Source organism: Scyliorhinus torazame, chromosome 29 (genome assembly GCF_047496885.1).
Source record: "Scyliorhinus torazame isolate Kashiwa2021f chromosome 29, sScyTor2.1, whole genome shotgun sequence".
Lineage (NCBI taxonomy): Eukaryota > Metazoa > Chordata > Chondrichthyes > Carcharhiniformes > Scyliorhinidae > Scyliorhinus > Scyliorhinus torazame.
Genome location: NC_092735.1, coordinates 5,734,999 through 5,757,331, shown reverse-complemented (window position 1 = coordinate 5,757,331; position 22,333 = coordinate 5,734,999). Strand labels below are relative to the sequence as shown.

General features: G+C 51.0%; 1 protein-coding gene across 2 annotated transcripts in view; it reads left to right on the top strand.

The window, feature by feature from the left end:
* aco2 (aconitase 2, mitochondrial) overlaps window positions 1-20,403 on the top strand; it is a 99,684-nt gene extending 79,281 nt beyond the window's left edge. For both annotated transcript variants that reach the window (XM_072491989.1, XM_072491988.1), the window contains exons 12-18: window positions 1,711-1,822; window positions 3,697-3,819; window positions 9,949-10,104; window positions 13,665-13,856; window positions 14,768-14,900; window positions 17,906-18,027; window positions 19,897-20,403. In XM_072491989.1, coding sequence (XP_072348090.1) covers window positions 1,711-1,822; window positions 3,697-3,819; window positions 9,949-10,104; window positions 13,665-13,856; window positions 14,768-14,900; window positions 17,906-18,027; window positions 19,897-20,031 — 973 coding nt within the window. In that variant the 3' untranslated portion in view covers window positions 20,032-20,403. The remainder of the gene's footprint in view (window positions 1-1,710; window positions 1,823-3,696; window positions 3,820-9,948; window positions 10,105-13,664; window positions 13,857-14,767; window positions 14,901-17,905; window positions 18,028-19,896) is intronic.
* The last annotated feature ends 1,930 nt before the right edge of the window (window positions 20,404-22,333 follow it).

The window sequence follows — 22,333 nt, the reverse complement described above, 5'->3', positions numbered from 1 at the left end:
ACAGGACGGAAATGTCCCACGGCCAATTCTTGATTGAGGCTTGGATGGCAGTGGACATCAATATTGGCTCCAGTCTCCCTGGGATGGGAATGTGGGGATTAGGAAATCACCTCAGCTTTTCAATGTTGATCCCTTTCCAATGATACCTACTCAATGTACACTGGGCATGGTAGCATAGTGGTTATGTTAGTGGATTAGTAATCCAGGGGCCTATACCAATATTCCAGAGACATCAGTTCAAATCCTACCATAGCAACTGGGAATTTTAAATTTGGTTAATTCAACAAATCACAACTTAAAAAGCTATCAGCAGTACTGGTGGCCATGAAATGACTGGATTTTTCCTCACAACACTTGAGAAACATTTAAATGAGCGCCCTAGCATACAAGGCTATGGGCGAAGTGCTGGAAAATGGGATAAGATCGTAGATCATAGAATCTACAGTGCAGAAGGAGGCCATTCGGCCAATCGAGTCTGCACCGGCTCTTGGGAAGAGCACCCTACCCAAGATCAACACCTCCACCCTATCCCCACAACCCAGCAACCCCACCCAACACTAAGGGCAATTTTGGACACTAAGGGCAATTTATCATGGCCAATCCACCTAACCTGCACATCTTTGGACTGTGGAAGGAAACCGGAACACCCGAGGAAACCCACGCACATGGGGAGGATGTGCAGACTCCGCACAGACAGTGACCCAAGCCGGAATCGAACCTGGGACCCTGGAGCTGTGAAGCAATTGTGCTATCCGCAATGCTACTGCGCTGCCCATAAGATAGGCGCTTAATGGCTGGCACAGACTCGATGGGCCGAAGGGCCTCTTGCTGTGCCACAGACCCAATGATTGGGCGACACAATGGTTAGCACTGCTGCCTCACAGCTCCTGGGACCCGGGAGTTCTTGTGTGTGTTAGATCTCTCTGTTTGAAATGTTAAAAATGATAAAATTATAAATGCCTCAATAAAATATTTTCTAAAAAAAAAACCACCGTTGCTTCCCGGACCCGGGTCACTGTGTGTCTGGAGTTTTCACATTCTCCCCGTGTCTGCGTGGGAATCCCTCCCACAGTCCAAAGATGTGCAGGCTAGGTGGATTGGCCCTGCTAAATTGCCCCATAATTGGGGGGGGGGGGAAGCCCCGAATTGGGTACTCTGAATTTTTTTTTAAATTGGAAGTTGCCGTATCTCCGAGTTGGTGGTGTCAGGAAAAGAGGGGAAGAAAGAGAAAACGAAGCAAAGCTCAGCTAGATATAACTGACCAACCCGGGAGGGGTCGCTCTTCATCTACGGTGGAGATGTGCCCCGTTTTCCAGGTGGCAGAATGTTAATTTTAATACAAACTGTGCTATCTGACTGCGACACGTTGGTGAATACCTTGATAACAAGAGTAAGATTGTAAGTCCCTGCCCCCTATCCCTCACGCTGGCAGTGAAATTAATGAGCAGTGGTCTGGCAAGAATGAGCAGTGGAGCGAAGACTCCTTTGAAGGGTGGGCCGGGAGGGAGAAATTGAGGGAGCAACTCCATAGAAGCTATTGGTTACTTCACTTGATGGTAACATTGCTGTGGGCCTGGTTATTAAGCATTGATGGGTACCAGTTTCGATCACTGACTCAACTGACCTTGAATAATATTTACAAGCTGCCATCACGCCTCTTCCTGAGTGCCACTCATTTTTGCCTTTGTTCGTTCTGAATTTCCACTCCAGACAGGACGTTAAGAAAGGTGAAAAGAACACCATTGTGACTTCCTACAACAGAAACTTCACCGGGCGCAATGATGCCAACCCCGCCACACACGCCTTCGTCACATCCCCCGAGGTAAAATACGCACGGGAGCCGCTCCGAGGTTTAATTTTTAGTTTCCAAGAACCTCGAAGAGAGACTGTCGCGATTTACCCATGACTATTGGCATTGACATGTTTAGTGAGGAGGCTGGTAAAGAGAACTGAGATTGCGGGGGGCAGGAATATGTGTACAATATACTGAGTGGGTAGAGGATTGGCATGACTGCCCTGTTTCTGTGCTGCCGATTCTGTGTGTTAATGCCACTTGGCTGTGTGCACTGGAGGGAAATGTATTCTAACGGCACAGGGGGAGGGGGTGGAATCTTGTCAATTTTGGGACTAGTCTTCAGCCATTCAGCTAGCAATGTGCTGTTTGTTGTTCCCGGATTGGCACTGGCCGCTGCTGTCATAAGTGTTCCAGCAACTGGGGCAGCATTTTGTGATCTTTCCCACCCCCAATCCTCCCCCACTAGTGCATTTCAATCTGGGCACACCCACAATCCGGTGGATGGCCAGTCCGCTGCCTGTTTGCTGGCCCCCTACCTCTCTGAAATTTTAGGGGTGGGATACAGGGGATGCATTTGGTGGCCTGCTGGCAGCAGTATTTTTCCCGTTGTGGGGGGGGGGGGGTGCCACCCATTCCATGACAGCTTTAGCTACGCAAGTTGTTGTCAGGCAAAGGGGGCAAGAGTTCATTTACGGAACCGTTGGAGGCACACCCACTTACCCCTCTTTAAGCCTCTCTCCAGGCCTCTTGAACCCACACCCTTGCCAAGACCCCCAAGTAGCATGGTAGCACAGTGGGTAGCACTGTTGCTTCACCGCGCCAGGGTCCCAGGTTTGATTCCCGGCTTGGGTCACTGTGTGCACGGAGTCTGCATGTTCTCCCTGTGTCTGTGTGGGTTTCCTCCAGGTGCTCCGGTTTCCCCCCACAAGTCCTGAAAGATGTGCTGTTAGCTGAATTGGACATTCTGAATTCTCCCTCTGTGTAACTGAACAGGCGCCGGAGTATGTCGACTATGGATTTTCACGGTAACTTCATTGCAGTGTTAATGTAAGCCTATTTGTCACAAAGATTATTATTAGGTTAGAAGCCCCAGACTTATTTGGCTTCCTTGGCCTGGTGGTAATCCCAGCAATGCCCACCATTCCTGACTGGCGCTGCTGAGACTACAGAGCTGCCAGCCAATCCAATTGGCTACTGAGATAGGTTGGAAGTCTTGCCTTAAACGAATTAATGATGCCCCCCAGTGTTAAATTGGTTTAGCACAGGGCTAAATCGCTGGCTTTGAAAGCAGTCCAAGGCAGGCCAGCAGCACTGTTCAATTCCCGTACCACCCTCCCCGAACAGGCGCCGGAATGTGGCGACTAGGGGCTTTCCACAGTAACTTCATTAAAGCCTACTTGTGACAATAAGCGATTTTCATTTCATTTTTCAATTGCTGTGGAGCAGGATTCAGAGGCGTGAAAGGGCTTCCCCACTGTGGAGTACACCGGAACACTCTATCAACGCCAGCCCCTCACATGCTGATAGCCTCCAGCATTTTCAGTCTCTATTGTTATGGTACTGAACAGATTAATGTATTACCTGTGTTGAGTTTGCACTTTCTGCCCATGTCTGTGTGGGTCTCACCCCGACAACCCAAAGATGTGCAGAGTACCACAAGTGAAAATGCTGCAAAATCTCAGCAGGTCCGGCAGCGTCTGTAGGGAGAGAAAAGAGCTAACGTTTCGAGTAAAGACTCCCCTTTGTCAAAGCAGAGTAGGTGGATTGGCCACACTACATTGCCCCTTAAAAGAAGGATGCATGTATTAATCTAATGCCCCCAAGTTGCATTAAATGCCAGTGGAATCCAGTGAGAATTGTACCGAAGCTGCAGTCCGCTTGATATGGTTTTATCTTCCCAGATCGTCACTGCCTTTGCCATTGCCGGAACCTTGAAATTCGACCCCGAGCGAGACTCGCTGACTGGAAGTGATGGGAAGAAGTTCAAACTGAAGCCACCGGACGCTGATGAGCTGCCCAGCCAGGTACGTGTCACCCTGACAGGCAGGCTAGCAACCAGCATCACAACCAGGTACGTATCACTCCGACAGGCAGGCTAGCAACCAGCATCACAGCCAGGTACGTGTCACTCCGACAGGCAGGCTAGCAACCAGCATCACAGCCAGGTACGTGTCACTCCGACAGGCAGGCTAGCAACCAGCATCACAACCAGGTACGTGTCACTCCGACAGGCAGGCTAGCAACCAGCATCACAGCCAGGTACGTGTCACTCCGACAGGCAGGCTAGCAACCAGCATCACAGCCAGGTACGTGTCACTCCGACAGGCAGCCTAGCAACCAGCATCACAGCCAGGTACGTGTCACTCCGACAGGCAGGCTAGCAACCAGCATCACAGCCAGGTACGTGTCACCCTGACAGGCAGGCTAGACCAGCATCACAGCCAGGTACGTGTCACTCCGACAGGCAGGCTAGCAACCAGCATCACAGCCAGGTACGTGTCACTCCGACAGGCAGGCTAGCAACCAGCATCACAGCCAGGTACGTGTCACTCCGACAGGCAGGCTAGCAACCAGCATCACAGCCAGGTACGTGTCACTCCGACAGGCAGGCTAGACCAGCATCACAGCCAGGTACGTGTCACTCCGACAGGCAGGCTAGACCAGCATCACAGCCAGGTACGTGTCACTCCGACAGGCAGGCTAGACCAGCATCACAGCCAGGTACGTGTCACTCCAACAGGCAGCCTAGCAACCAGCATCACAGCCAGGTACGTGTCACCCTGACAGGCAGGCTAGCAACCAGCATCACAGCCAGGTACGTGTCACTCCGACAGGCAGGCTAGTAACCAGCATCACCGCCAGGTACGTGTCACCCTGACAGGCAGGCTAGCAACCAGCATCACAGCCAGGTACGTGTCACTCCGACAGGCAGGCTAGCAACCAGCATCACAGCCAGGTACGTGTCACTCCGACAGGTAGCCTAGCAACCAGCATCACAACCAGGTACGTGTCACTCCGACAGGCAGGCTAGCAACCAGCATCACAGCCAGGTACGTGTCACTCCGACAGGCAGGCTAGACCAGCATCACAGCCAGGTACGTGTCACCCTGACAGGCAGGCTAGACCAGCATCACAGCCAGGTACGTGTCACCCTGACAGGCAGGCTAGCAACCAGCATCACAGTCAGGTACGTGTCACTCCGACAGGCAGGCTAGACCAGCATCACAGCCAGGTACGTGTCACCCTGACAGGCAGGCTAGCAACCAGCATCACAGTCAGGTACGTGTCACTCCGACAGGCAGGCTAGACCAGCATCACAGCCAGGTACGTGTCACTCCGACAGGCAGGCTAGACCAGCATCACAGCCAGGTACGTGTCACTCCGACAGGCAGGCTAGCAACCAGCATCACAGCCAGGTACGTGTCACTCCGACAGGCAGGCTAGACCAGCATCACAGCCAGGTACGTGTCACTCCGACAGGCAGGCTGGACCAGCATCACAACCAGGTACGTGTCACTCCGACAGGCAGGCTAGCAACCAGCATCACAGCCAGGTACGTGTCACTCCGACAGGCAGGCTAGCAACCAGCATCACAGCCAGGTACGTGTCACCCTGACAGGCAGGCTAGACCAGCATCACAGCCAGGTACGTGTCACTCCGACAGGCAGGCTAGACCAGCATCACAGCCAGGTACGTGTCACTCCGACAGGCAGCCTAGCAACCAGCATCACAGCCAGGTACGTGTCACTCCGACAGGCAGGCTAGCAACCAGCATCACAGCCAGGTACGTGTCACTCCGACAGGCAGGCTAGACCAGCATCACAGCCGGGTACATGTCAGTCCGACAGGCAGGCTAGACCAGCATCACAGCCAGGTACGTGTCACTCCGATAGGCAGCCTAGCAACCAGCATCAGAACCAGGTACGTGTCACTCCGACAGGCAGCCTAGCAACCAGCATCACAGCCAGGTACGTGTCACCCTGACAGGCAGGCTAGACCAGCATCACAGCCAGGTACATGTCACCCTGACAGGCAGGCTAGCAACCAGCATCACAGCCAGGTACGTGTCACTCCGACAGGCAGGCTAGCAACCAGCATCAGAACCAGGTACGTGTCACTCCGACAGGCAGCCTAGCAACCAGCATCACAGCCAGGTACGTGTCACCCTGACAGGCAGGCTAGACCAGCATCACAGCCAGGTACGTGTCACCCTGACAGGCAGGCTAGACCAGCATCACAGCCAGGTACGTGTCACTCCGACAGGCAGGCTAGGCCAGCATCACAGCCAGGTACGCGTCACCCTGACAGGCAGCCTAGCAACCAGCATCACAGCCAGGTACGTGTCACCCTGACAGGCAGGCTAGACCAGCATCACAGCCAGGTACGTGTCACCCTGACAGGCAGGCTAGCAACCAGCATCAGAACCAGGTACGTGTCACTCCGACAGGCAGCCTAGCAACCAGCATCGCAGCCAGGTACGTGTCACTCCGACAGGCAGGCTAGTAACCAGCATCACCGCCAGGTACGTGTCACCCTGACAGGCAGGCTAGCAACCAGCATCACAGCCAGGTACGTGTCACTCCGGCAGGCAGGCTAGACCAGCATCACAGCCAGGTACGTGTCACTCTGACAGGCAGGCTAGACCAGCATCACAGCCAGGTACGTGTCACTCCGACAGGCAGGCTAGACCAGCATCACAGCCAGGTACGTGTCACTCCGACAGGCAGGCTAGTAACCAGCATCACCGCCAGGTACGTGTCACCCTGACAGGCAGGCTAGACCAGCATCACAGCCAGGTACGTGTCACCCTGACAGGCAGGCTAGCAACCAGCATCACAGCCAGGTACGTGTCACTCCGACAGGCAGGCTAGCAACCAGCATCACAGCCAGGTACGCGTCACTCCGACAGGCAGGCTAGACCAGCATCACAGCCAGGTACATGTCACTCCGACAGGCAGGCTAGACCAGCATCACAGCCAGGTACGTGTCACCCTGACAGGCAGGCTAGACCAGCATCACAGCCAGGTACGTGTCACCCTGACAGGCAGGCTAGACCAGCATCATAGCCAGGTACGTGTCACTCCGACAGGCAGGCTAGCAACCAGCATCACAGCCAGGTACGTGTCACTCCGACAGGCAGGCTAGCAACCAGCATCACAGCCAGGTACGTGTCACTCCGACAGGCAGGCTATCAACCAGCATCACAGCCAGGTACGTGTCACTCCGACAGGCAGGCTAGCAACCAGCATCACAGCCAGGTACGTGTCACTCCGACAGGCAGGCTAGCAACCAGCATCACAGCCAGGTACGTGTCACTCCGGCAGGCAGGCTCGCTCGCAACTAGCATCACAGCTAGGTACGTGTCACTCCGACAGGCAGGCTAGCAACCAGCATCACAAAGAACAACAAAGAACAAAAAAATGTACAGCACAGGAACAGGCCCTTCGGCCCTCCAAGCCCGTGCCGACCATGCTGCCCGACTAAACTACAATCTTCTACACTTCCTGGGTCCGTATCCCTCTATTCCCATCCTATTCATGTATTTGTCAAGATGCCCCTTAAATGTCACTATCGTCCCTGATTCCACCACCTCCTCCGGTAGCGAGTTCCAGGCACCCACTACCCTCTGTGTAAAAAACTTGCCTCGTACATCTACTCTAAACCTTGCCCCTCTCACCTTAAACCTATGCCCCCTAGTAATTGACCCCTCTAACCCGGGGAAAAGCCTCTGACTATCCACTCTGTCTATGCCCCTCATAATTTTGTATACCTCTATCAGGTCGCCCCTCAACCTCCTTCGTTCCAGTGAGAACAAACCGAGTTTATTCAACCGCTCCTCATAGCTAATGCCCTCCATACCAGGCAACATCCTGGTAAATCTCTTCTGCACCCTCTTGGTAAATCTCTTCTGCACCCTCTCTAAAGCCTCCACATCCTAGTTCATCTACTTGATGCTATAATCAGTGGAAGTCCCTGCCCAGTGAAGCAGTTGAGGCTACCTCGTAAAATGTTTTTCAGGCAAAGGTAGATAGATTTTTAAACAGTAAAGGAATTAAGGGTTATGGTGAGCGGGCTGTTGCTCTTATTAGCCTTAGTTTTATTAGCTCTAATTCTGTCACCTTTGCTCACGAGTCGTCAGGTATCTTTCTGATACCGCCACGTGGTTCAAGCTCAAGTAATGATTAATAATACAGCACACTGCTTCGTAAATGTTAAATCAACGATCATTTATTATATACAGCAATCAATACTTATACAATAATCCTACTTCTGGACTATTACCTACTACTAAAGGCCAATACTTAACTTTGATGGCCCACCAGGTCAGGGAAACAAATGGCTTATCGAATTGGGTCTGGCCTGCGGGATTCAAAAAGGCTGGTACGGGTCGATAGTCTGGAACACCTATCTGGTAGCGATCGCTGGAGTAAGACTTACTTGTTCTTTCGTCGAAGGGTCTCGAAGGTTGCGAGTAGGAGAAGAAGGGTTGACCTGAACTTGGCCCCTATCTTTATAGTTCCCAGGGGCTTCCCGCCTCTCGGGGCGGACCTTGACCCTGGTCCCAAGTGATTGGACTTGGTCCCAATCACTGGGTTCGATATGCTCCAATAATGGGGCGATTCCTCGATCGGGGGGTGGTCGTCCACCTTTCTTTGTCTCAGCCACTGCTGGCGCCGAGAGGTCTGGATCGTCTTTCAATTGCTAATATGTAGCAATTGTTCCCGGGGATCGCCGATTAAAATGCAGAGGTCTGGGTTGATGTGCTGCTAATGGTTGCAGGTATCGGTCTGGGCCGACTTCCCCAGAGCCGAATACGCTGTCTGCAGCTGTCCGTTTGTGTCCTGTTGGCTGCTTTTCCCATCAGCCTTTTCAGTTCGCCATTTTACATCGGGGTTTGGCCAAATTAATCGGGAATCAGCGATTTTAGGTGGCTACAGGGCGGGTAAGTGGAGCTGAGTCCGGTAAAAGATCAGCCATGATCTTATTAAATGGCGGAGCAAGGGGCCCACATAAATGGATACGCTTTATTTCACTTGTGTGATCATTGCAAATACGGAGTCTGTTCACCAAAGATTTCACAGGACCAAGCCTCTAGGCACAACTGTCCTTATTTGTATTTCAGCTCTTTGGTGAATGGAACTGCACACTTCTTTTAGTTGTATTGTAAATAGTAATGGCAGCACGGTGGCACAGTGGTTAGCACTGCTGCCTCATCGCGTCAGGGACCCGGGTTCGATTTCGTCTTGGGTCACTGTCTGTACGAAATCTGCACGTTCTCCCCGTGTCTGCGAGGGTTTCCTCCCACAGTCCAAAGATGGGCTGGCCACGTTAAATTGCCCTTTAGTGTCCAGGGATGTGCAGGTTAGGTTAGGGGATAGGACGGGGTGGACATGGGTAGAGTGCTCGTTCGAAGGGTCGGTGCAGACTCAATGGGCCGAATGGCCTCCTTCTGCACTGTAGGGATTCTATGATCAGGAGTCCTGCAGTTCTTGCAGATCCTGCGATCGGTATGTGTCATTTACTGAGAGGCTTCCAGTGAGATGAACGAGTGTAATTATAAGGCATAGTAATTGTGCATCATCTGGAAATCATAAACTGAGCATTCGGTGAACAAAACATTACACACTTCCAGTAATCAGAAATAAAATTACCATTCCTGCTCACAATAAACTAAAACCGTACTGGCTGGAGTATTAACTTGGAGATTGCCATGACAGTGGTTACCCAGTTGGTTATTACATTTAGAACTGAGCAATAGAATTTTGATTCTAGATCTTTGCTGCGTTAACTGATCTTACAATGTTTGGCGGGGGGTGGGGGGAGAGAATGGGGTACAAGGTACTAAAATTGCCTCTGTGTTCCTGTAGTGGGGAATCGATTCTATATACAGTGCCGGATGATGCAAGAATGATTCTGGGCCAGGGAAAGGAGCAGCCTCTGTCATGATGCCCCCTGTTTAACACTCTCTGTTTAAACTTACCCACGAGGAGGTGTGGCTGCCTGGTTGCCGGTACCTGCCTGATGACGGTGAAACCGCACCCGTCGGGGTCAGACCTCCAGGGGAGCAGCAGGGGATGGATGGTGTGTGGGGAGAAGACATTGCTGTGAATGTGTTGAGAGGTCACTCTGTCTGCGTTGTTTCTATCCTGAAGGGCTTTGATCCTGGTGAGGAGACGTACCAACACCCACCAGAAAACTCCCAGGGCATTTCAGTCGTGGTGAACCCAAAGAGCAACCGGCTCCAGCTGCTGGAGCCCTTTGATAAATGGAACAAGCAGGATTTGGAGGACATGCAAGTGCTGATCAAGGTCAGTGACCGATTGTGACGTTTGTTCAGATCAGTCTGCTCTATTGCAAAATAAAATAGATTGGGAACTTGGTGTATTTGGGCACTCGCTCTGGTAAGTCATAGTTTGAGTCTGTCGCTGTCACACTTTCAGGAGGAGCATTCCAGGCCCTGACCACTCGCTGCGTAAGACGTTTTCTTCCCTTCCTGTCGCCGTTGGTTCTTTTGCCCATCACCCTAAATCGGTGCGCCCTCCACCCTTCCGCCAGCATGAGCCATTTTTATCGACTGTCTCGCCCCATGAATTTGAACGCCCCTATCTAATCTTCCCTCCACCTTCTCCTCCTCTCCGAGGAAAACAGCTGCAGCTTCTGTGATAAACCCTCACAACTGGAGTCCCTCATCCCGAGAACTATTCCCTAAGTCCTTTCTGCATTCTCCCCCTCATTTGATTCCCAGAGACTGGAGCCCAGCATTGGACATCAAACTCCAGTTGAGGCAGAATCAGTTTTTTTTTCATAAAGATTTGATTTGATTTATTGTTATTCAAGATTCATAGAATCATAGAATTTACAGTACAGAAGGAGGCCATTCGGCCCATCGAGTCTGCACCGGCCCTTGGAAAGAGCACCCTACCCAAGCCACGACTCCACCCTATCTCCGTAACCCCACCTCACCTTTTCCAGACACTAAGGGCAATTTATCACGGCCAATCCACCTAACCCGCACATCTTTGGACTGTGGGAGGAAACCGGAGCACCCGGAGGAAACCCACACAGGCACGGGGGGGAACGTGCTGACTCCGCACAGACAGTGACCCAGCGGGGAATCGAACCCGGGTCCCTGGCGCTGTAAATCAACTGTGCTACCGTGCTACCCATTCGTCTTGACTTTCTTGCTTTCTGCTCCATGGTTCTGTTTATAAACCCAGTGCCTTTTTTTTTTTAAATATAAATTTACAGTACCCAATTTTTTTTTCCAATTAAGGGGCAATTTAGCGTGGCCAATCCACCTACCCTGCACATCTTTGGGTTGTGGGGGTGAGACCCAGACAAACACTGGGAGAATGTGCAAACTCCACACGGACAGTGACCCAGTACCGGGATTCGAACCCGGGTCCTCAGCGCCGCAGTCCCAGTGCTAACCACATCTGAGGCTTAACCTCGCACACGACAAGGATGCGTTCACCCTCCGCAAGGCCTCTGCCCACGTCTCGGCCCCCACCTCCCCTCCCAGCTCCTTCTCCCGTTTATGTTTAATATCCCCTACCAGGGCTCCTCCCACTCTCCCCCCCCCCCCCCCCGCCCCCGGTGCCTTTTAACCACTTTCTCAGTCTACCTCCAAATCTCTCCGTTGCTGCACCTACTTTGGAATTGTTCCCGTTAGTCTCCTCTATTTTTCAAATCTGAACATATCACTTCACCCTTTTCTGCATTAAATTTCATCTTGCATGATTTCCCCCCCTCCCCCACTGTGCTAAGTTCTCTCTTTCCCCCCCTCCCCCACTGTGCTAAGTTTTATCTCTCTCTCTCTCTCTTTCCCCCCCCCCCCCCCCCCCGATGGTCTTACCCAGACCAGTGCTGCAGGCATTCAAATTGGCCTCCACGTTGAACAGATATTCAACCCTTGGGATTACAGCCGACCCTCCGGCCCTGTGATCTGGAGTTGAGTTGAAACTACTGCAGCGGCTGGCCTCACATACTGACGGTGACTGGACCGCCCCCCCCCCCCCCCCCGGGCCTCCATCACTAACCTTTGAGCATCAGGACCGAACAGTGATCCTGATGTCCAGCAGTCAACAGAGTCCGTGTGGAGTTTGCACATTCTCCCCGTGTCTGCCTGGGTTTCGCCCCCACAACCCAAAGATGTGCAGGGTGGGTGGATTGGCCGCGGTAAATTGCCCCTTAATTGGAAAAGAAGAATTGGGTATTCTTTTTAAAAAAAAATTAAAATTGGACATTGTGACCCGAATGGGGCTGGAGGAGGTCACAGCGCTGGGGAGAGCTGAGGCCATGGTGGAATTTGAAAACCAGGATGGGAATTTTAACATCAAGGCATTGCTTGACACGACGCCATGGACAGATGCAGGCTGCCGTCCATACAACCACATGGCAACAAATTGGCATCTTCAGGACAGGAGGCTGTGTGAATGTGCTTTGTTTTCACTTTCTCATCAAGCAGGCTTTTGTTTCAGTCAGCGATCAGTACAATTTAAATGTGTTTGAGCACTTTTGCCTCCGCTTTGGGACCAATTCGGCTCCAGTGGAGTAGAATGGAAGTCTTCTCGCTCTCTTTCTCTCCGTAAACTGGACATTTTAAACAGAATTGGTGTAATTTTAGACGGACATGTGTCCATAACATACTGCTTGTAAGTTGATCGGCACCAAGTGCTTGGTGTGGTGAGATTTGGAGAGGAGAAATCGTTCACATTGGTACATTAGACAAAACTATTCTAAAGCTGTGGTAAAAGTAGACCATAAAAGAGTCTTGTGGAGTGATTGATGCTGGCTGCAAAAACAAAAAGGTGTGGGACACTTTCTGTTGTTAAGGTTCTTCCCCGCGTAGGTAACTACCGATTCGGGACTTTGTGAGGGGAGAGGTGCCGTCCTTTCCTCGGCTGCAGCCCCTGGAGGACAAGGTGCTGTCGAAGGGCGAAATAGGGGAGGGGAAGGTGTCGGATGTCTGTAAGTTGATGGAGTGGGAGGAACCCTGGTAGGGGATATTAAGCGTAAACGGGAGAAGGAGCTGGGAGGGGAGGTGGGGGCCGAGACGTGGGCAGAGGCCTTGCGGAGGGTGAACGCATCCTTGTGTGCGAGGTTAAGCCTCATCCAGTTTAAAGTGGTACACAGGGCTCATATGACGGTGGCGCGAATGAGTAGGTTCTTTATGGGGTAGAGGATAGGTGTGGGCGGAGGGGAGCGAATCATGTCCACGAATTCTGGGCTAGTCCAATACTGCCGGGGTTCTCAGACGTGATGTTGGGTGTTGGGTGTAGAGGCGGCCGCGAGTCCAGAGGTGACGATAAATGGGGTGTCAGAAGACCCGGGAGTCCGCGGGAGGCGGAGAGAGGCCAATGTTTTGGCCTTTGCCTCCCTGGTAACCCGGAGACGGATTTTGATTGGATAGCGGGACTCTGAGCCGCCGATGGCGAGAGTGTTGGTGAGCGGCCTGGCAGAATTTCTGAGGCTGGAAAAGGTCAAGTTCGCTCTGCGAGGGTCGACAGAGGGGCTCACCCGGAGGTGCAAGCTGGTTATTTATTTCTTTAAGGAGGATTGAGGGGTTAGTAGGGGGGGAGGTAAAGGGGCAGGTAGGACACACGGTGGGATTGGTGTCGGGGGGAGGTGGGGTGTGGCTGTTTATTGAGTTGCGGTGTTCTTATTTCTTGTGTATGTGTAAAAATGCCTTGAATAAAAGATATTTTTAAAAAATATTCTTTCCCTTGATGGCAAAGGTTTGATCTCGAGTCCTCGAATGGAAAATATTCTGTCTTTAATGTTCGCACAGCCCTGGATTTTAACTAATGGTCTGTGAGGTAATGGTTCTATTTTCCCCCCTATTGTGACTTGTTTCTTTCTGTTTTAGGTGAAGGGCAAGTGTACGACCGATCACATATCAGCTGCTGGGCCTTGGCTGAAGTTCCGTGGTCACCTTGACAATATTTCCAATAATCTGCTAATCGGTGCTGTGAACATTGACAATGGCAAAGTCAACGAGGTCAAAAACCAGATAACCAACCAGGTTGGGCCTGTGCCGGAAACGGCTCGTGCGTACCAGGTCAGTGCTTCTGCGAAAGGAGCGAATTGGGCAGCTCTCTAGGTTCCTGTAGAATCCCTACAGTTCAGGAGGAGGTCATACGGCCCATTGAGTCTGTAACGACCGTCCGAAAGAACACCCGACCGAGGCCACTCCCCCACCCAACCTGCACATCTTTGGACTGTGGGAGGAAACCGGAGCACCCGGAGGAAACCCACACAGACACGGGGAGAACGGGCAGACTCCGCACAGACAGTGACCCAGCGGGGAATTGAACACGGGTCCTCAGTGCCGTAGGCAGCAGTGCCAGCCACCGTGCCGCCCCTTTCTTAGTGGTTAACCCTATATTGTTCAGTCTCCTTGTCTTTCGCTGGTCAGTGTCAGGCAGCTGCTCAGTGGTGCCGGAGCCTGGGCGGAAGAGCAGAGAAGGGAAGTGGTGTGATCCCTCTTGCAAAGTGTTACTCGTGAATGAAATGAAATTAAATGAAAGTTGCTTATTGTCACAAGTAGGCTTCAAATGAAGTTACTGTGAAAAGCCCCTAGTCGCCACATTCCGGCGCCTGTTCGGGGAGGCTGTTACGGGAATTGAACCGTGCTGCTGGCCTGCCTTGGTCTGCTTTAAAAGCCAGCGATTTAGCCCAGTGTGCTAAACCAGCCCCTGACTCCAGTGGTGATAGCATTGAGACTTGGCAGCATTCTACGTTTTAGCCTGTGCGCACTGGCTCCGACAAGGTCTACAAGAGATGCTCTGCCCAGTTAAGTGCCGTTGCCTCCAGGACAGTGGAAAGGGCAGATAAAAAGAGCAAATTGAGTCCAGCCCTCCCGGATTGCCCTGGATTGGCCTCCTAAATTACCCCTCAAATGGAAAAGTAAAATATAAAAATAAAATACCTGGCTCTTGGATAATAAACTACATTCTTTCCCTTCCTCAGAAAGAGGGCATCAACTGGGTGGTGGTTGGTGATGAGAACTATGGCGAGGGCTCCAGCAGAGAGCATGCTGCCCTCGAGCCGCGGCATCTCGGTGGCCGAGCCATCATCGTCAAGAGCTTTGCTCGAATTCACGGTAGGTGCTCTTGTGAAAATGGAAATCTTGTGTTGGAGATACTGCCTATTCCTTCAAAAATGTAATTGTGCCATCATCTTGAATTCAGTGGAACTAATAACGACAACGGGGAAATTTAGTGCTGGCAGATTTGGATTAAGAGGAGTGATTCTGATAAGTTGGCTACTAGTTTGGAATCGTGGCCCATGCGGCTGTTTTGATTGTTTCCCCAGCTGCTAATATCTCTGATTTCGCAGAGGATCACTCATTCTTCTGTTGTTTTTGCAACTCCTGAGCTTTCTTTAGGACAGTTCTTTTCAGGGTCTTTCAAAACCAAAGCTCCCACTGTCCTCCAGCCGAACCCTGGAGTGACTCTAGCCAATGGGATTTATTGCGTGCGCAACCTTTGGATCTGTGTCCTCAGAGCTGTGGACCACAGCTATTCACGATAGATATTAAAGATCTGGAAGAAGGCATTGTTGCCAAGTTTGCATATGTTACAAAGATCTGTAGAGGGACAGGTTGTTTTGAGGAAGCAGGGGGACTGCAGAAGGTCTTGGTCAGGCCAGGAGAGTGGGCAAAGAAGTGGCAGATGGAACACCATGTGAAAGAATGTAAGGTTATGCACTTTGGTAGGAAGAATAGAGACATAGACTATTTTCTAAATAGCTTCGGAAATCAGAAGCACAAAGGGACTTGGAGTCCTAATTCAGAATTCTCTTAAGATTAACGTGCAGGTTCAGTCGGCAGTTAGGAAGGCAAATGCAATGTCGAGAGTGACAAGAGCACGGGCGGCATGTGGCGCAGTGGTTAGCACTGGGACTGCGGCGCAGAGGACCCGGGTTCGAATCCCAGCCTGGGTCACTGTCCATGTGGAGTTTGCGCATTCTCCCCGTGTCTGCATGGGTCTCACCCCCACAACCTAAAGATGTGCAGGGTGGATTGGCCGCACTAAATTGCCCCTTAATTGGGGAAAATAATAATTGTGTACTTTAAATTTATTTTTTAAAAGGCTCTGAGTCAGAGCCCATTTGGAATATTGTGAGCAGTTATGGACCTCGTATCGAAGGATGTGCTGGCCTTGGAAAGGGTCCAGAGCGGGTTAACAAGAATGATCCCTGGAATGAAGAGCTTGTCATATGAGGAGCAGTTGAGGACTCTGGGTCTGTATTCGTTGGAGTTTAGAAGGATGAGGAGGGAATTTCATTGAAACTTACAGGATATTGCGAGGCCTGGATTGAGTGGACGTGGAGAGGATGTTTCCACTAGTAGGAGAAACTAGAAGCAGAGGACACCATCTCAGACTAAAGGGACGATTCTTTAAAACAGAGATGAGGAGGAATTTCTTCAGCCAGAGGGTGGTGAAACTGTGGAACTCTTTGCCGCAGACGGTTGTGGAGGCCAAATCACTGAGTGTCTTTAAGACCGAGATAGATAGGTTCTTGATTAATAAGGGGATCAGGTATGTAGCACGGTGGCGCCTCACGCCGCTGACGTCCCAGGTTCGATCCTGGCTCTGGGTTACTGTCCGTGTGGTGTTTGCACATTCTCCCCGTGTTTACTTGGGTTTCGCCCCCACAACCAAAAAGATGTGCAGGGTAGGTGGATTTTCCACGCTGAGTTGCCCCTTATTTGGAAAAAATAATTGAGTACTCAAAAAAAATTTTTTTTTAATGAAATAATTAAATCGAGAAAATAAAGTAAGGGGTTCAGGGGTTTTGGGAGAAGGCAGGAGAACGGGATTGAGAAACATTCTCATGATTGAATAGCAGGACAGCACAGTGGTGCAGTGGTAGTACTGCAGTCTCACGGCCCCGAGGTCCCAAGTTCGATCCCGGCTCTGGGTCACTGTCCGTGTGGGGTTTGCACATTCTCCCCGTGTCTGCGTGGGTTTCGCCCCCACCACCCAAAAGTGTGCAGGGTAGGTGGATTGACCACGCTAAATTGCCCCTTAATTGGAAAATATGAATTGGGTACTCTAAATATATATTTTTTTAAATGATTGAATGGCGAAGCAGACTCGATGGGCCGAATGGCCTAACTGCTCCTATATCTTATGCTGTCCAGGATGCTTGTTTCCGATGTAAGGGAATCCCAATTTACCTGAAACTAAGGAAGTTCCCAGTGAGAAGTGATCCTGTCTGCTGACTGTCAGATGCACAAGAAGCCGTTGCTCTTCTGAAAGTCACCAAATACTGTTTGGAAATTTTAGAACGAAGGGCATAGTCTAACAATCAGGCCCAGACCATTCAGGAAAGAGATGTGAGGAAGCGTTTCTACTCCCAAAGGGTGCTGGAGGTTTGGAACTCTCTCCCACTAGATCAGTTGTTAATCTCAAATCTTGAGATTTTTGGTTAGCAGGTATTAAGGGCCAAAGGCAGTTATATGGAGTTAGGTCAGAGAACCATGATCTCGTTGAATGGCGGGACAGGCTTGAGGGGCTGAATGGCCTAATGTAATTTCACAAACTAATTTCAATTTGCCTGACGCTCTGCTCTGCCCTCCTGGACGTACCTCACTTGCCTGACACACAGAAGTTAGGTTTCAGGTTGCTGGAAGTCATGGCTTAGGTGCTCTGCCCTACCCAGGCTGCAAGACATAACTGTCTGAATTCAACCGCAAGACTTCTGATTGGAACTTTTCATTGCTTGTCCAGCCAGGGCAGCCCCACGGGCCTTGAAGAGGAGAATTATGAGTTCAGGCTTGTGTTCCCTGCAGTGAAGACGATCAAGGGAAGATCGATTTGTGATGTCAACGGTGATTTTGATGAGGTGAACAGAGAGAAACTATTACCTCTGATCGGCGGGGGGGGGGGGGAGTCCAGAACCAGGCAGGGGACCACATTCAAATGAGTGTATTGTATAGGACTAGAGTGCAGCTGAAACCTCTGACTGAGGGCACAGTGCTCGCAATGCTCAGCCAGGCTGACACTTGTCTCCACGGACCAATTCTTGCACCAATGGTGAGCTTCACCCTTCAAAGTGCCTCTGAAATTCTGGGCGCAATTTTAATTCTGTGCTTTGCAGAGACCAATCTGAAGAAGCAAGGACTGCTGCCTCTGACCTTCGATAATCCTGCCGACTACGACAAGGTGCGACCCGATGATAAAGTCACCATTACTGGGCTGAAAGAATTTAGCCCCGGAAAGGTACTGAGATGAAGTTTCTTTCTGCTCCGAGTTCGCTCGGCGCCTGTTCATTCAGTGTTGTATTGCAATTCTTTTATCATCACATTTGTTCCAATCGTGTTGTTGAGGAAAACCGTTCTCCCGGCCATCTGGTTTTACACTTCCTCCCAATTTCAAATTCACTCTCACTTTCCGGCCTTTCCTCCGTCTCCGCCTTGCCGAGGCCGTTTCTCTCTCTGAATTTCACACAGCCTGGGAAATCTAGCAGGAGGGATTGGTAAAGCTAGGCCAAATCCCTCTGCTTCCCTGTCTCTTCCCCCCCCCCCCCCCCCCAATACAATCCTGCATAACACCCAAACTACCTTGTGGCTGATTATCTTTCAACTTCCTGTCACATGAGAATCAAACCCGGGCTCCCAAAGATCATCATCATCCTTGGCGATCGCTCTCTAACGAGTATGATTGTCCATGTGTGAAACTCCGTGTTACCGGGCCGGGGGTTTCTGTGGGCCGGGGGTTTCTGTGGGCCGGGGGTTCTGTGGGCCGGTGTGTGGCTGACTAGGCCGATCCTGGAGCCGTATCTTTGACTGCACACAGCATGTGTCCGGGAGGTGGGATTGGTCCCTGGACTCTCGATCACTGGTATTCCTTTCTCAGCCTCCTTTTGCGGCCAAGGAGACGGGCACGCTGTTAGGACTGTAGGTCTGGTTGATATATGGTGGGTGGGGAGGCCTGAGAACTGGTGGGTTGTGACTCCAGAAGCAGTGATTCCCATTTAGCAGTTTCTTATCAAGCGAAGTGTGCTTAAGGAAGGCAGGAGTTTAACATTTAGCCACTCAAACCCCATTCAGTGAGGTCACGGTAGATCATAAAATCCCTCCAGTGCAGAAGGAGGCCATTCGGCCCATCAAGTCCGCACTGACCCTTCGAAAGAGCACGACATGTCCACTCTGCCGAGCACCCCTCCCTATCTCAGTCACTCCGTAACCTAACCTGCACATCCCTGGACACTAAGGGGTAATTTAGCACGGCCAATCCACCTAACCTGCACATCTTTGGACTGTGGAAGGAAACCAGAGCCCCCGGAGGAAACCCACGCAGACACGGGGGGAACGTGCAGACTCCGCACAGACCACCAAGGCCGAATTGAACCGGGTCCCCTGGCGCTGTGAGGCAGCAGTGCTAACCGCTGTGCCACCGTGCCCCATCGTCAGTGCTCAATTCCGTTACCCCCCCCCCGCCAAAAGAGAAAATGTTGGAAAATTTCAGCAGGTCTGGCAGCATCTATAGGGAGAGAAAAGAGCGAACATTTCGAGTCCAGATAACCCTTTGTCAAAAGGTCACCTCGAAACCGTGGGCAGCACGGTAGCACAAGTGATTAGCACTGTGGCTTCACAGCGCCAGGGTCCCAGGTTCGATTCCCCGCTGGGTCACTGTCTGTGCGGAGTTTGCACGTTCTCCCCGTGTCCGCGTGGGTTTCCTCCGGGTGCTCCGGTTTCCTCCCACAGTCCAAAGACGTGCAGGTTAGGTGGATTGGCCATGCTAAATTACCCGTAGTGTCCATAAGGGTTGGGAGGGGTTATTGGGTTGCGGGGATAAGGTGGAAGTGAGGGATTAATGTGGGTCGGTGCAGACTCGATGGGCCGAATGGCCTCCTTCTGCACTGTATGTTCTATGTCTATGTCTATGTCTATGAAACGTCGGCTCCTTTCTCTCCCTACAGATGCTGCCAGACCTGCTGAGATTTTCCAGCATTTTCTCTTTGGTTTCAGATTCCAGCATCTGCAGTAATTTGCTTTTATCCCTTGCACCCCCCCCCCCCCCCCCCCCCCCCTAATTTGGAGGGGTCTAATGTTTTTCTTGTTTTTCCTCCTCCTCCTCCTCTTTCAGCCTCTCGCGTGTATTCTGAAGCACAAGGATGGCAGCCAGGACACCATAGTGCTGAACCACAGCTTTAATGAGGGCCAGATTTTGTGGTTCCAAGCGGGCAGCGCACTCAACAGGATGAAGGAGCTCCAGAAGTAAGGCGGCCTGCTACCAGAGAGGGAGAGCGGACTGTGCACAGGGACTTGATTCTGCTCGTCTAGCTATTGCTCACCCTTGACTGCCACCTCGTCCTCCAGTAATACGCACTTTGACCCCCCCCTCTATTGGACAGTCACCAATTCGTCTGTGTTAGTGAGCGTTTTGAAATATAATTGGTTGTGTCCCACCTCGCTGTGAAGTGAATGGAACCTAATTCCTGTGGTCCCCGTAGATGCTATTTATTTTTTATTTTCTGTACATTTTGCTTTGCCCTGAAGAAACCAAACGGACGGGTTTGCTTCATTTCCGTGTCGCCAAATCAAGTAACATTCGGTTAAAAAAAACTGACCTAATAAAATCCCGAAACAGAAACTTGTTCTTAAGGGCTGGTAAATCACTGGTGTAAATGGTCTGGATGGTGTTTCTATAGAACAGGGAGTCTCGCCCAGGAGCCGAAGCGGCTGATAAATGACTCGATCTCTATAGGAGATTGCTCTCCAAAGTTCCCTGTCAGGAAGGCACGCTGAACATTCTCGAATCACTGCAGGCCTTGTAGTGAAGGTGATCCCATAGACAGGACGTGCCAAGATATTGGCTCACTGCCTATGAAAGGATAGCGATCTCTGATCCAAGTTAACTTAATATGTGACGCCGAGGTCCCAGGTTCGATCCCGGCTCTGGGTCACTGTCCGTGTGGAGTTTGCACATTCTCCCCGTGTTTGCATAGGTTTTGCCCCCACGACAGATGTGCAGGGTAGGTGGATTGGCCACGCTAAATTGCCCCTTAATTGGAAAAATGAATTGGGTACTCTAAATTTATTTTAAAAAACAATGTGTGACTTTGAGATGATGGTGTTCCCATCCGAATTCTGTCCTTCATCTTCTCGGCGTTGGAGGTTGCCAAGCAAGCTTTGGAGAGAGCAGATGTCGTCGCTGTTGGTGGAGATTTAATGGTTGTGTTTCAGTCGAGCGGTCTGCTCGGTCCTGGGTGCTTTTAAAGCAGTACCCATCCAAATAACTGAGGCATTGGGGGAAGATGCCATCAAACCCTTGTGTCTTGCAAATAGCAGAAGGGATCGGAATGTTCGGCGAGTCATCTGATGAAATATATCCAACCTTTATCATTCTCTAGTGACCACGGCATTTTCTGACTGGCCACTAGGTGTCGATGTTGGTTGGTATCGGTGATGGCAATGCCATGGACATGGGGAAGTGATTCGGCTCTGCCTTGTTGGAGGCAGTCATGGCCTACTGTAGTTGTAACTTGCCAAAACGTGTAATCTCAAGACGGAATTAGATATGGCTCTTGGGGCTAAAGGAATCGAGGAATATGGGGGAAGGCAGGATCAGGGTATTGAACTTTGATGGTCAGCCATGATTGTGGGGGGCACAGTGGGTAACACTGATGCCTCACGGCACCCAAGTTCGATTCCGTGTGGAGCTTGCATATTCTCCCCGTGCCTGCGGGGGACTCAACCCCACAACCCAAAAAGATGTGCAGGGTAGGTGAATTAGCTAAGCTAAATTGTTCCTTAATTGCAAAAAGAAATTGGGTAATCTAAATACATTTTTTTAAAAGCCATGATGGTAATGAATGCTGGAGCAGGTTCGAACGGCCTCCTCCTGCATCTATGTATGTTCCTCGGTCGAAGTCTGGATATTGTCCAACTGATCACGATGGGTCTAGGAAACCTTCAAGAACTTGCGGTAACATTCTGCGGCTGACATGATCGATTTCCAACAACCACATCTGTCCATCTTTAATACTCTCCATGCTCCAGCCACTGGCGAGTTCTCACCCCCACCCACTTGGTGAATCATTTGACTAAACGCTGCTTTCATGTCCAGCCTCCCGTCCAGATTTCAGGTCTTTGTGTCCATGTTTAGGCCAAGGCTGTAATGAACTCTGGAGTCTGAGTAATCCTGATGGAACCCACCCCGAGTTAAACAGGTTATTGGTGAGCGTGCTGCTTGATGGTATTGTTGATGACCCCCTGCCGTCACTTTGCTAAGGATTGGGAAGATGGTTGTAAATGTTTCAGCGTTGTCTTTTTGTGCTCAAGTGCTGGGCTCTACCACTGTTGAAATGAAGATGTTCATGGAGCTTTCTCCTGTTATATGCCTCACCCATGAGACTGGGGTGGAATTGAGGTTGGAGGTACGGTTCCTAACTCGGACTGGATGTATTCCTGGAGGTTAAATCACACGACCCACTCAAATGTCATAGATCATAGAATTTACAGTGCAGAAGGAGGCCATTCGGTTCATCGAGCCTGCACCGGCTCTTGGAAAGAGCACCCTA